Source organism: Rhinatrema bivittatum, chromosome 5 (genome assembly GCF_901001135.1).
Source record: "Rhinatrema bivittatum chromosome 5, aRhiBiv1.1, whole genome shotgun sequence".
Lineage (NCBI taxonomy): Eukaryota > Metazoa > Chordata > Amphibia > Gymnophiona > Rhinatrematidae > Rhinatrema > Rhinatrema bivittatum.
Genome location: NC_042619.1, coordinates 257,791,652 through 257,806,707, shown reverse-complemented (window position 1 = coordinate 257,806,707; position 15,056 = coordinate 257,791,652). Strand labels below are relative to the sequence as shown.

Genomic DNA, 15,056 nt, shown 5'->3' with positions numbered 1-15,056 from the left:
CCATTACTTATGGCTGGATAGGGCAGCCACAGTAATGGCAGCAGCTACCTTTCATCCCTATCCCCACCTCAGAATCAAGTGTATCATTGCCATGATGTTCTTGACCCCAGTTGGCCCTGACAGATGGCACCCGTAAGCTGGAGTCTACAGCCTTTCTCACAGGGCCAGCCCCGGAGAATTTTGTTCAACCTCAGAATGTTACCATTTTCCCATGATATTCCTCTCTCTCTTTCCCTTCCTTCAGATGTGTCAGTGGAGGATTAACACACGTCCCTGTTTTGCTCATCCAATCCCTTTAACTAAATCTTTCCAAGGGTGGTGGGTGTACAAGTCCTGTGTGACCTCAGGAAAAATTTCACTCTTTAGACATAATTGTTACTGTAAAAGTGGTCATAGGTTTAATTCGATCTCTACGTATTCCTGATTTTTTTGTCACTGGAGGGTCATGCTTTGCTGGCCATGGTGGTCATCTGATCTCAACACCATCACTGGTTACTTTTATGGACAGCTGGCCTTGTGGAATTTTAGCGCTGGGAATCTGATGGTATGGCCACTTGATAAGCTTTGTTTCATTTGTATGCATAAACACTTGGCCTCAATATTTAAAGCAATCTGTTTAGATATGTTAGCTGAGTAAGACTTACCTGGCTAATTTACATGCGATATTTAGCAGTTCGTTTCCCTGTAGAAATTGCCACTTAGCTGAATAAGCCATATCTAGCTAAGTTAGACCAGCTCTATGGCAGGTCTAACTTATCTGGTTTGACTTAACCGGATAAGTCCAAATATTGGCACTTACCCTGCCCACTAGATATCTGGCTATTCAGTGGCCGCCACTTAGCTGGACAAGTTGCTACTTATCTGGCTAAGTAGCCTTGAATATTGGCCTCCCTATGTATATGCACAGTCTGTACACATAAACTAATAAATAGGATACATAGCTACACAGAAATGCTTTGAGGTATGAAGGACTAAGTATGGAAGTGGAAGCTACTCTTTTGAGTTCCCAGCTGGCCATCATAATAAAGCTAGGTAGGTAGAACACAGAAACTGTTTTAACTTGCCAATGGGAGGTCATTTAGAAGTTTTGGGGTTAGTGGTATCAGGCCTAGCCTGCACGGTCTCTGGAGCCTGCGAATGCTGCATTCTTGGAGTGCTTTAACTTGTTCTCCTCTGCCAGCTGCTCTTCCAGTTCCGGGGTGGTTCCCCCTGTCACTAGCGTCTGGAACAATGCCAGAATCTGATAATTAAAGTAAGTCTGGAAAAGAAGACATGACAAAAAGTGGGGGCAAAAGCATGAGTATATGGACTCTAGTGTCTGAAACCGTACAAATAAATGGGAAAAAACAAATGCGGCTATGAAACACCAGCTAGGAACACATCCTTTTATGAATGTATTAGTTCTTTTGTCAGACTAACGGTAACACTCTTGTAATAATGCTAGGCTTTTAAACTAAGAACATGCCATACAGGTTACTCTGAAATTAATGAGCTCAAGAAGATCTCCACTTTAACATTCAGCTGAACAGCTGAGGGCACCTTAAAAGATCGCTGCTGAGCTTCCAACATCAAGGGCTCAGCTAGGCCTTCCACCCTATGCTTACAACACAAGGGTTTACTCTCAGTTTGCTATTTTATCTGACTGTGTCATACTCAAGAAAACCGCAGAGTTATACATGCATACATATATATGTGCTTTGATTTCCATAGGGCAGATTTAGTTCATCATATATCTTATATCTGGTATAACTGTGTCTATGGACATTTTTTTTACATAGAACAAGTGAGATATTTAGGCACCTGTCCTCAATGAAACACATGTTGGGGTGAAATGGTGTTCCCTGTACGTACCCGGATCAGTCCAGACTCCTGGGTTTTGCCCTCCCTCTAGCAGATGGAGACAGAGCAGTTATCAAAACAAACGCCGCCTATAAATAGGCTGGTGCCACCTACAGTCCGGCAGTATTCCTCTGTCTCCAGCAGATGTGGGAGGTGCAAAACCTATAGTGTGGGCTGTGTGCTTACTTGGTTTTCTTGTGTTTAGTTAGTTTAGGGGGCTTCTTTGTCTTTTGTTTCTGGCTTATTTAAGCTTTATTTAAAAAAAAAATATATATAAGAAAACAGCTTGTGGCAGCACAGTGGTCGTTAGCCTCCCCCGCTGGTCTGAGGCAGCTGCTTCACAGGGTCGAGGGCCCTACTTATCTTCTTAGCAGCTTGGGTGCGACACCGGGGAGCCCAGTTCACTCCACCCAAAGGGATCAGCACCTTGGACCACTGCCGGGCAAGTTTTATAATTTAAAAAAAAAAAAAAGTTTTACTTTCGTTTTCTCTCGCGCCCGCTCTCTCTCTGACTCTCTCTCTCTCTGACTCCTTTCTTCACAATTTTGTTAAATTTTGTTTAATTTAATTCCTGTCACAACTCGATGCTGCGTTCGTCGTTTTAACCATCCACAGGTCGGCTTGCGTGCTTCTCTCCAGGGAGGATCTTTGCTCTGCTTGAATCCCGGGGGAAGGGGTCGTCGGGAGCCAAAAAAAATGTTAAAACTGCAAAACTAGTAAAAACAAAGTCTGCCCGGGTCCCGGTTGGGGCGTCTGCTGCAATTCACTCTGAGGCTGATCAGTTCCCTTCAGTGCAGGAACGGGGGCCCTTTTTCAATCTTTCAGGGTTGTGACTAGTGCAGCGCTGGGCCCAGGCAGGTCATCTGGAAGCTTCGGTGGTGTACAGTGCAGATGCACTACATGATCTTTTGCGCACATCGCCCAGATCCATGGTTTTAGCTGTCTCAGCTCCTCTGGTTGAGAAACTGGTCAGCGGATGTCTCCTCCAAGTCACAGCTTGGGTCCTTGCCCTTCAAAGGCAAGCTTCTTTTCAGTACGGACCTAGAAGATATGATCCAATCTCTAGGGGAGAATAAGATTCATCGGTTACCGGAGGATAGACCGAAATCCAGAGGCTCCTTTTCCCCTCGAGCCAGATTCAGAGGGAATCGAAGATTTTGCCCATCTAGACCGCCGGCGGCCCCTTTTTGGCAAGCTCCTAACAGGCAACAGACCTAGTCCCAGTCCTTTTGGGGCTGCCAGTTCGGCAGGCCTGGTAACTCCCAGTCTGCTTCCAGTGCAAAATCATCACAATGAAGGGGCGCAGGTCCATTCCTCGGTGACAGAGATAGGGGGCAGACTATCCCTGTTTTTTGAGGAATTGACCAAAGTAACGATGGACCAGTGGGTCCTTACCGTGATAAGAGAAGGCTACACTTTAGATTTTGCACGGCGTCCTGGGGACCAATTTCTAATTTCTCCCTGCGGTTACGAAACCAAGCGAAGAGCGGAGCAGGACACTTTGCAACGACTTCTGCATCTAGGGGCCATCCTCTCAGTGCCTCTAGAGGCAAGAAGGAAAGGCCGTTACTCCATTTACTTCATAGTGCCAAAAAAGAGGGATCCTTTCAACCCATTGAGAGTGTAAACAGATGTCTCCGGGTTCCCCAGTTTCACATGGAGACGCTCCGGTCAGTCATTGCCTCGGTGGGCAATGGAGAGTTTCTAGCATCCTTAGACCTCACGGAAGCTTATCTTCATATAGGCATTCAGTCAGACCACCAGAGGTTTCTTCAGTTTTCGGTACTGGATCAGCATTTTCAGTTTCGGGCTCTGAACTTCGGTCTGGCTACAGCGCCCAGGAATTTCACCAAGGTGATGGTGGTGGTGGCAGCCCATCTCCACAGAGAGGGGTTGCTGGTGCATACTTACTTGGACGATTGTCTGATCTGTGCGAAATCAAAAGCACTTGCCCAGGAACCTCCACTTAGCACTTAAAACTACAAAAACAGAGCTGCTTATCATAGCAAATCCACAGAACCCCAGACTAGCCCTCTCAAGTAACCCTCCACGCAACCTGACCTCTTTACAGCCTTTTGTACGTAATCTTGGTGTCATGATTGACCAACAATTCAACTTCAAAAAACACATTAACACAGTCCTAAAAGAAGGTTTCCATAAGCTCCATGTTATGAAGAAACTCAAACCCTTCTCTATACACATGACCTCCGCACAGTCATACAAGCGACCATCTGCTCAAAATTGGACTATTGCAACTCCCTTCTCCTGGGCCTCCCATACACCACCATCAAACCGCTTCAAATGCTCCAGAATGCGGTAGCCAGAACCCTCACCAATTCCCGTTAATCCGACCATATAACACCTGTCCTCAAAGAACTGCACTGGCTCCCTATACCCTCACGTATCCTCTACAAAACCCTCACCATTATACACAAAACTCTATACAACCACAATTCCAACTGGCTTGAAGACCCATTGCGTTTCATCCTCCATAACCACCCCACTAGAACAATCTACAAAGCTACCCTCCACACATCCCCCCTCAAGAATGCCCACCTCACCTCCACAAGGGAGTGAGCTCTTTCAGTTGCAGGTCCCACCCACTGGAATTCCCTCCCCGCTGAACTCCGCACTGAGCCCTGCCATTACAAATTTAGAAAAAAGCTGAAGACCTGGCTCTTTAAGCAGGCATTCCCAGCATAGATCTCACAGCTCCTCCTATCAAGCACCCCACCATATAATATTTATTATCAGATTAAATATGACTACGTAACCTTCTGTTATCCTTACCTTCTGGTTTCTATTATGTTTACTATTATCTGACACCCCACCAGTGTTCCATTCTTGCCTCTCTCCTGTTCATCCCCCCCCCCCCCCCCCCCGGTTAACTTCTTCAATGTTATTATTATTATTAGTATTATTATTATTTTCCCTCACTTCATTATATAATGTCATACATCTTATTTGCAAACATTCATCCAATTTGTTACTCTCTGCCTTTTCTCTGTTAATCCCTTCCCCATTGTTGTTATTTACTCCCTCCCCTCCCCTTGTTCGCTGTATTTCTCATAGTTCATTGTAAACCGATATGATTTACCCACGAATGTCGGTATAAAAAAGTTGTAAAAAAAATAAATAATAAATAAAATACTTCAGCTCCTACAATCGCTGGGCTGGGTGGTCAATCTCACCAAGAGCCGACTGGAGCCCACTCAGTCGTTGGAATATTTGGGTGCTCTATTCGACACTCAGCAGGGCAGAGTTTTTCTTACCACGGAACTCATCTCCAAGCTGCAAGTCCAAGTAAGAGGTTTAATGCTCAAGCACCCACCCAGAGTCAGAGATTATTTACAGGTTCTCGGGTCGATGACTTCAACATTAGAACTGGTACCCTGGGCCTTTGCTCATATGAGGCCTTTACAGTCTGCCTTGCTTTCCCGATGGAACCCAGTCTCCTAGCTTTTTCATCTATCTTTGCCGCTTACGGAGGCAGCGCGATCCAGTCTCGATTGGTGGTTGGTGACGGACAATTTAATCCGATGAGTTCCCCTGGAGGTGCCCCACTGGACAGTGGTCACCACGGATGCCAGTCTCTCTGGTTGGGGAGTGGTATGCCAAGGAAAATCGGTGCAAGGACTTTGGTCTCCTGCCGAATTGCTCTGGTTGATCAATTGACTGAAAACCAGGGTGGTATGGTTGGCGTTGCAAGCGTTGCATCCTTTCCTCCAGGACAAGTCGGTCAGAATTCTCTCAGACAATGCGACCACGGTGGCATACATCAATCGCCAAGGAGGAACCAGAAGTCAACTGGTGGCGATGGAAGCTCGCCAATTGATCAGCTGGGCAGAACAAAACTTGGTAAGCATAGAGGTGTCTCACATAGCCGGCGCAGACAATGTGCAGGCAGACTTTCTCAGTCATCCTCGCCTAGATCCCGGAGAATAGGTGCTGGCGGAGACCGCCTTTCAACTCATTTGCGATATATGGGGCACACCTAGCATGGACCTAATGGCAACCTTTCGGAATGCCAAAGTGCCGCGGTTCTATGCTCATTGCAGAGAGACAGGAGCAGAAGGGGTAAATGCCCTAGTGCTGCCTTGGCCCACCGAGGTACTGCTGTACATCTTCCCACCTTGGCCATTGATCAGCAAAGTGCTCAGGCGGATAGAAATCCATCCAACGGAGGTCATTCTGATAGCTCCAGAATGGCTGAGACGTCCCTGGTTTGCGGACCTTCTCAATCTAGCGGTGGACGGTCCGCTGAGGTTTCCAGTTCTCCCAGACCTGCTGCATCAAGGACTTGTTTGTTTGGAGGATGTCGATCGCTTCTGTCTAGCGGCATGGCTTTTGAAAGGCAGAGGTTAAGTCGCAAAGGCTATTCAACAGCCATGGTAGCTACGCTTCTCCGATCGTGTAAGACTTCTACCAATCTCACATATGTTAGAGTATGGAAGGTTTTTGAGTCTTGGTGTTTGGACTGAGAGGTCGCGCCTTCCCGGGCCTCGGTGTCGGATATTCTGTGTTTTCTACAATCCGGTCTTTCTAAGGGTTTGTCATGTAGTTCCCTCAGAGTGCAGGTGGCGGCACTTGGTTGTTTGCATGGCTTCTTCCAGGGTGTAGCATTAGCGGCACATCCGGATGTAGTTCATTTTCTTAAGGGAGCAAAACACTTGCATCCTCCGATTCGGCATCCTTATCCGTCATGGAGTTTGAATTTAGTCCTCACTGCCCTTTGGTCGGCGCCTTTTGAGCCTTTGAAGAGATCGACTCTAAAAGATCTTACCTTAAAGGTGATTTTTCTGGTGGCCATTACATCGGCTCGTAGGGTGTCGGAACTCCAGGTGCTTTCCTATAGGGAAAGGAAAATTTCAAACTACATACTCTAAAAAGAATCAAACCGCTTCTGCATCCACATGACTTCCGGACAGTTTTACAAGCTACAATATTGTCAAAACTGGATTACTGCAACGCCATACTTCTTGGTCTCCACAAAAACACCATACAACCACTACAGATGCTACAAAATGCTGCAGCACGCTTACTCACTAACACGCACCGCCATGAACACATTACTCCTGCTCTCATGTTCCTTCACTGGCTTCCGGTAGCATCTAGGATTTTATTCAAAGCTCTTACACTCATTCATAAATCGATTTATAACCAAGATATGCAATGGTTCTCCGATCAGTTTATCTTCCGCACATCAAAGAGACCAATAAGAAAAATGCACCAAGCCAAACTCGCCACCCCTTCACTTAAACACATCAAACACGTTGCTACTAGAGACCGCTCATTCACTATTGCCGGAACCAACCTCTGGAACAAAATGCCCACAGACCTGCGTCTAGAACCCTGCCATAAGAAATTCAAGCAGAATCTCAAAACTTGGCTGTTTGAACAAGCATTCTCCCAATGATCATCCGTTTCCTGAAATGCCTATTACTTAACCCTGTTTTCTCTGATCTATATTTACTCGCCTAGTTATCACCGCCCATTGATTTTATACCGCTGCTAAATTTTACTTTATCGATCTCTTACCTCCCATTTATCATCTAAAATTGTCATTAACATTAGAATATTATTATCTTTAGTTTAATTGTTCTTTGTTCTTAACTTGTGTTTAATTTATATATGATGTTATGATATATGATATGTTCACATTATTTAATATTGTCTGTAAAGCTTGTTGCTAATTATTGTTTATTGTAAACCGAGGTGATGTTATTAACGTGCCGCGGTATATAAAAAAAATCACTAAATAAATAAATAAATAAATAGATAAATAAAATTACTTCTTACCTATTAATTTTCGTTCCTGTAGTACCAAGGATCAGTCCAGACTGCTGGGTTATGCCTCCCTTCCAGCAGATGGAGTCAGAGAAAAGCTGAAAAGCACCTCCCACATAACCCGGGGTGCCACCTGTGATCCCTCAGTATTATCGATATCAAAGCAGAATGAATGGCTGAAACTACAATTTTTTTATAATCAATCATGCGTAAACACGCCTTATCAACCAATGACTAGATCAAGTTAAAAGTAAACCGGTTAAAAAGGTAGAACGTGCATGAAACTATAAGAAGAACAATTAGAACTATATTGGTGCTGCAAAAATAAACTGACTTCCATCATAACCTGTCAAGAGAATATGAATAGCTGAGTGGACTTTCCTGTGTACGGGCGGGCGCCTGGACTGACCCTTGGTACTACAGGAACGAAAATTAACAGGTAAGAACTAATTCCTTTCCCTGTACATACCAGGATCAGTCCAGACTGCTGGTATGTATCCAAGCTGTCCTAGAGGGGGTGGGACCTGGAGAGTCCCGCGCGAAGCACACTGCTGCCAAAAGAATCCACCCTCGGATCCCGGTCATCCAAACGGTAATGTTTAGCAAACGTGTGGCCGCCCGACAAATCTCCTGGGGCGAGACACATTGGCTTTCTGCCCATGATGCTGCTTGAGACCTAAGGGAATGCACCTTAAGGCCATCCGGTACTGGGCGCCCGTGACATATGTAAGCGGAAGCAATAGCGTCCTTCAACCAGCGGGCGATAGTAGCTTTAGAAGCCTTAGCCCCTTTCTTAGGACCGCTCCACAAAACGAAAAGGTGATCAGACAATCGAAACGGATTAGTAATCTCCAAGTACCGCAAGAGAACCCTACGGACATCCAACCTCCTCAGTTCCTTATCCTCATCAGAGGATACCGGTAACTCAACTGACTGGTTGACATGAAATGCCGAGACTACCTTAGGCAAAAAGAAGGGTACTGTGCGAAGAGAAATACCCGAATCAGAAATACGCAAGAAAGGCTCTCGACAGGACAAGGCTTGGAGCTCTGAAACCCACCTAGCCGAACAGATAGCCACGAGAAACACCGCTTTAAGCATCAAGTCTTTAATTGTCGCTCGCTTCAAGGGCTCAAAAGGTGGCCCACAAAGGCAACAAAGAATCAAATTCAAACTCCAGGACGGACAAACCGTGCGTACTGGTGGTTTCAAGTGCTTGGCCCCCTTCAAAAACCGTATCACATCCGGGTGTGCCGCAATGGACATACCATCAACCTTACCACGAAGTCCGCCCAAAGCCAAGACCTGAACTCTGAGCGAACTATAAGACAAACCCTTCCATAAGCCGTCTTGTAAGAATGACAGGATGTGAACAATAGTGGCCTGTCGCGGGGACAAGTTCAACCCGCGACACCAAGAATCAAAGACTTTCCATACCCATACATAGGGAATAGAAGTAGAAGTCTTCCTGGCACGCAGAAGAGTAGAGATAACTGCCTCTGAGTAACCCTTTTTTCTTAACTGCCTCCTCTCATAAGCCAGGCTGCTAGACAGAACCGATCGACCTGATCTAAAAATACCGGGCCCTGCCTTAGAAGGTTGGGTAGGTGACTGAAGCGTATTGGACCGTCCACTGCTAGATTGATCAGATCGGCGAACCAGGGTCTTCGCGGCCACTCTGGAGCCACTAGAATCACCAGCCCCTGGTGAGACTCTATGCGACGCAATACCTTTCCTATTAGTGGCCATGGAAGAAACACATAAAGGAGAATGTGAGGTGGTCACGGAAGAACCAGAGCATCCACTCCTTCAGACCTGTGGTCCCTTCTGTGACTGAAGAAGCGAGCTGCCTTTGCATTCAGACGCGTCGCCATCAAGTCCAGGCGGGGGGCTTCCCCATCGTCTCGAGACCATTCGTAGCACTTCCTCCGACAGTTCCCATTCTCCGGGATCCAATTGATGTCGGCTGAGGAAGTCCGCCTGAACGTTGTCGACCTCGGCTATGTGAGATGCCGCAATCTGGGCCAGGTGACACTCCGCCCAGCTCATCAATTTGTCGGCCTCGTCGGCCATGGGACGACTTTTGGTGCCTCATTGTCTACGTAGGCCACCGTGGTCGCATTATCGAAGAGAATCCGCACCGCTTTGCAGCGTAACATTGGTAAGAAGTGTTGCAGAGCTAGCCGGACCGCCCTGGTCTCCAACCTGTTGATGGACCACTTTGCCTGTAATGGAGTCCAAAGACCCTGAGCTGACCTCGACTGGCACACTGCCCCCCAACCGGAGAGGCTGGCATCGGTTGTTACAACTACCCATTGAGGACTCTCAAGGTCTACCCCTTGCAGTAAGTGATCCGGAGTGAGCCACCAGTCCAGACTGGATCTGGCAGGTTCAAGCAGATGCAAGGGGATCTGGTACTCTTCGAACTTGGGATCCCAACGAGACAGCAGCGCTCTCTGCAAAGGTCTCAGATGCACGAAAGCCCAAGGAACTAGCTCCAGGGTAGATGCCATAAACCCAAGAACCTGTAAATAGTCCCACACCACTGGGGAGGGGAGCGATAGCAGCCGCTGCACCTGAGACATCAACCTGTCCATGTGCTTGAGGGGTAACGAGACTTTGCCTACAACCGTATCGAATCGAGCCCCCAAAAGTTCTAACACCTGGGTCGGGATCAACTGGCTCTTTGCATAATTGACAACCCAGCCCAGGGACCGCAGGCGACACACAAGCAAATGAACCGCCACCTTGCAGAGGTCCTCCGACTTCGCTCGAATGAGCCAGTCGTCAAGTAGGGATGTACTAGAATCCCTTCCCGTCGTAAGCTCGCCGCCACCACCACCACCACCTTGGTGAACACGCGGGGTGCAGTTGCCAGCCAAAGGGTAGGGCACAAAACTGATAGTGTTGATCCATGATCATGAATCTCAGAAACCGCTGATGGTGTTCTTGGATCCCTATGTGAAGGTAAGCTTCAGTCAAGTCCAAAGAAGCCAAAAACTCGCCTTTGTGGACCGCCGCAATGACTGATCTCAACGTTTCCATATGAAAACGAGGTTCCCGCAATGCCTTGTTGACCTGTTTGAGGTCCAAAATCGGTTGAAAAGTTCCATCCTTCTTGGGTAACACAAAATATATGGAGTAACGACCGGTCCGGCGTTCTGATCGAGGAACTGGCACAATGGCTCCCAGAGCCTTCAACCGAGCTAGGGTCTGAAGGACCACCTGTTGCTTCTGGGCGGTCCGCAAGGAGACACTAGAAAGAGATCCCGGAGGGGACGAGCAAAATCCAAAGCATAACCGCGACTTATAATATCTAGTACCCACTGATCTGAGGTAATTTTGACCCATTCCTCGTGAAACTGGGATAGTCGGCCCCCGATCTTTGGTATGGAGGAATGGGCCGGTGTCCCTTCATTGTGCTGGTTTGCTGTTGTGTGCGAAGGCCTGGGCCCCGGCATGCTGAGGTCACCTGCCCCGAAAGGAATACAACCACGACTGTGCTCTTGAAGCTGTTTGCCTAGGGGTATAGCTCGACGCACCCCTACCAGACCGGAAACGACGCTGCCGCCTAAAGTGGCCCCTGTAGCTACCCAGTGAGCGGGCCGCTCTGGGTTTGTCCTCTGGCAGCTTATAGACCTTGTTGTCTCCCAAGGCTTTTATGAGTTGTTCCAGCTCATCACCAAACAACAGCTTACCCCGGAAAGGGAAGGACCCCAGCTGAGATTTAGACGAGGCATCCGCGGACCAGTTACGGAGCCACAATAGACGCCGTGCGGACACCACTGAAGACATAGTGCGCGCCGAAGTACGTAGAAGATCATAAAGGGCATCTGCCGTACAGGCGACTGCTGATTCCATATGGGGCCACCTGTTCAGCCTCCCCCGGGGGAAGGTCTTGGGCCGTCAATATTTGCTGAACCCAACGTAGCAAAGCTCGCTGCATAAGGCTACTGCATACAGAGGCCCGTATCCCTAAGGCGGATACTTCAAATATGCACTTGAGCAACACTTCCAACTTCCTATCCTGAAGGTCTTTGAGCGCTGTGCCTCCAGTCACCGGAATAGTAGTATGCTTGGCTATGGCCGTAACTGCCGAATCCACCTTCGGAACTTTAAGTAGGTCAAGCGAATCATTAGGAAGTAGATATAATTTCTCCATGGCTCTGGTAACCCTCAAAGAGGCCTCCGGGGTCTCCCACTCACGGGATACAATCTGGGACAGCTTCGGGTGAAAAGGAAAAGTCTGCGGTGGGGTGCGAAGCCCCGCAAAAGCTGAATCTCCCATGTATAAATCTGACGTTTCCTGTGAAAGAGGAAGTTCCAGCTCCTGAAGTACGTGCAAGATCAAGGGATCCAGCTCCTCCCGTCAGAACAGACAGAGGACTTAGGGGTCATCCCCCTCCACCTGGGTAGCATTGTCCCCCTTATCGCCCATATCTTGGGTGAATGAATCCTGAGACCCTGGATCCACCAGGGTCACTGGGTCAGGCAGCCTATTCCCCGGGTTAAAGGAAGGGAAGAGGGAATCTGCCTTTCCCTGACCCATGGAATCCCTCGGGATCTTGGCTGGGCTAGGAGACTGGGAATCCCACTCAGTCTCCGCCTCCATATACGCTTTATGAATTAATAAAATAAAATTTGAAGAAAATGGGTGCTGCCGCTTTAAGGCCCCCCCCCCCCCCGGGGGATTGGAAGGAGGAGGAGCCGTGTCCGAAGACAAACCGCGCGGCCTGTGCGGCGAGGACAGCGGAAGAGGGAGATCCTCTCCCTCCTCAGAGAAATCAGTGTCCCCGTCCGAGGCAGACAAGATGGCCGCCGCTCCCAAGCTAATTGGGAGCGAGCCAGGCCTCTGCCCCTCAGCCTCGTGAACGCCGCGCAATTTTTTTCGCCATGAAATGGCCGCCCCCCCCATGCCGAATCTGGTCATTGTGAAGGCCCCTCGCCCCCGGGGAGACACCAGGAGCAGAGGCCTTCGCGGGAGAGCCGGCTCTCCACAAGAATTACACACCGTCCCCCTCGGCATCGCTGGCAGCCGGGTGGAAGCTCTACCCCTTCTGGAGACCCGGGAGACTGTAGGCAGGCGCGGCTGAGGTAAGAAATTTCAACTAATAAAGTATTAAAATCTCCTTCTTTTACTTTGTACTGTTCTTTTTTTTTTTTTTTTAAAGTACTCAGCCCACGGGGGAACGGCACTGGAGGGGTGCCAGAGGAATTAAAACATCTCTGAGGGAGGGGGAGAGTGACCGGCCCACCGGTAAATCTTCCCCCTCTTCTCACCGTGCTATTGCTGTGACCACTCCGGGAATTGACTGTAGGGCAATGCCCTGCCTTGCCTGCCCCTGGCTGGCTGCTGCAGAAAAACTTATGAGAAAATCAGAAGGAAACAGAAAACCAATACCCTGTTTTTTTTTGTTTTTTTTTAAATGATCCAGTCAAAAGTTCTAAATGTCTGTTTTTTTTAAGAAATTCAAACCTGGTGGGGCAAGACCCCAGGAATTTTGAGATCAGGACCACAAGTTATGCCCCTCTCAATCTGCTGGAGTCAGAGAAAATACTGAGGGATCGCAGGTGGTACCCCGAGTTATGTGGGAGGTGCTTTTCAGCTTTTCTCTGACTCCATCTGCTGGAAGGGAGGCATAACCCAGCAGTCTGGACTGATCCTGGTATGTACAGGGAACCCTTTTTGCGGATTTCAGATTCGGGCATTACTTTAAGGACGGTTCTTGCCGAAAGTGGTTTCCTCCTTTCATGTCAACCAATTGGTGGAGCTGCCGGCCTTCACGGAGTTAAACTGTTCGGATCCTTTGGCTAGTGACTTGCGGAAGCCCGAATTTCGCAGAGTCTTGCTGCGTTACCTTGAGGTTACCAATGAGTTTCATGTGACTGACCATCTTTTTGTGCTGTGGAGCTGTCCAAAATGAGGACAGCAGGCGTCCAAAGCTACTATAGCTCGTTGGCTAAAGGAAGCTATTAGTTCGGCCTGTCTCCTTCGTGGTAGATCCCTTCCTACAGGTTTGCGTGTCCACTCTACTTGTTCACAAGCGGCGTCTTGGGCAGAGTGTCAGATGGTATCACCGCAGGAGATTTGCAGGGTGGCTGTGTGGAAATCCCTGCATACGTTTGCAAGACATTACAGATTGGATGCCCAGGCTCCAGTTTCAGGACGATTTGGAGAGGGAGTGCTTCGAGCGGGCCTCTCCGGATCCCTTCCCAGGTAAGAAAGCTCTGGTACATCCCAGGAGTCTGGACTGATCTGGGTATGTACAGGGAAAGGAAAATGAGTTTCTTACCTGATAATTTTCGTTCCTGTAGTACCACGGATCAGTCCAGAATCCCGCCTGTCAGAGACATGGAAGAAAGGGAGAGTCCGCTCGGTTCTTATATATTTCTTTATTTCAGATTGGCAGAGATTTTCAATTTTTTGTCCTCAAGTGGTATTCAAGGTTCAGGTCCCAGGAGGGTTCAGTGGACCGGTTTGCTTCTTTTATTATATATAGTTATGATGATTTTGAGAGTTCCATTCTGCTTTGACATTGAATAATACTGCCGGACTGTAGGTGGCACCAGCCTATTTATAGGTGGAGTTTGTTTTGATAATTGCTCTGTCTCCATCTTCTAGAGGGGGGGCAAAACCCAGGAGTCTGGACTGATCCATAGTACTACAGGAACGAAAATTATCAGGTAAGAAACTAATTTTCCTTTGCCAGCGGTTATGTCTGGTACATGACTGACTCATAAAGACTTTATCGCCAGCAGCACCTGCTCATTACCCTAAAAGACATGCTGTCAGAGATGCACAGATAACAGCATCCAAGTATCTTTTTTAATTGGTGCTCTTCTGTTGACGTTAGTGTCTATTAAGTCAAATTGATGTGGTTATGTATGAGTATTTGTAGTCTGCACTGATCATTGTTTTTTTTTGGAAGTATGTGGAATATAAGAATTTGTAAATTTTTCCGCATTGTCTTACATACTGCCATAGACACAAGGTGCAATTGGCCAAGTTAGGGCATGGGTTTATCCTTCATGATTTTTGCTGCTCAGAAACATGTTGCATTAGGTAGGCCCAGCAATCATCTTTTCAGCTCTGAATTTGAAAAGTGTGCCCTGTTTGTTCGGTGCCTTGCTCTATCTGATGGTTTCATTTGCCCCTTTGGGATACACAAGGCACCTAGTACAAATGGGAGACCTGGCTCCACCCGACTTGTGAGTACTCTGTGATAACTGTCCCTCCAAACAAGTTTTCACGGTCATTTAATAAATGCAGTTTGGCTAAAAGGAAACCATTGTGCCCATTAAACCCATCCATATTAAACGTCCACACAAGTGGTAGCCCGCACTCTAAGTATTAAAAATGCTGAAGACAATATTAAAATGGTTTATCTAGCTAAGTTTGAGACTTAGGAAAACAAACCTGGAAGTTTAAA

At 47.7% G+C, this 15,056-nt stretch overlaps 1 protein-coding gene across 1 annotated transcript in view; it reads right to left on the bottom strand.

The window, feature by feature from the left end:
• Nucleotides 1-1,108: 1,108 nt before the first annotated feature.
• Nucleotides 1,109-15,056, bottom strand: part of LOC115092424 (calcium-activated potassium channel subunit alpha-1-like) — a 315,025-nt gene continuing 301,077 nt past the window's right edge. Inside the window, exon 25 of the mRNA XM_029603258.1 lies at nucleotides 1,109-1,258. Within this exon, the coding sequence (XP_029459118.1) occupies nucleotides 1,109-1,258 (150 nt within the window). The remainder of the gene's footprint in view (nucleotides 1,259-15,056) is intronic.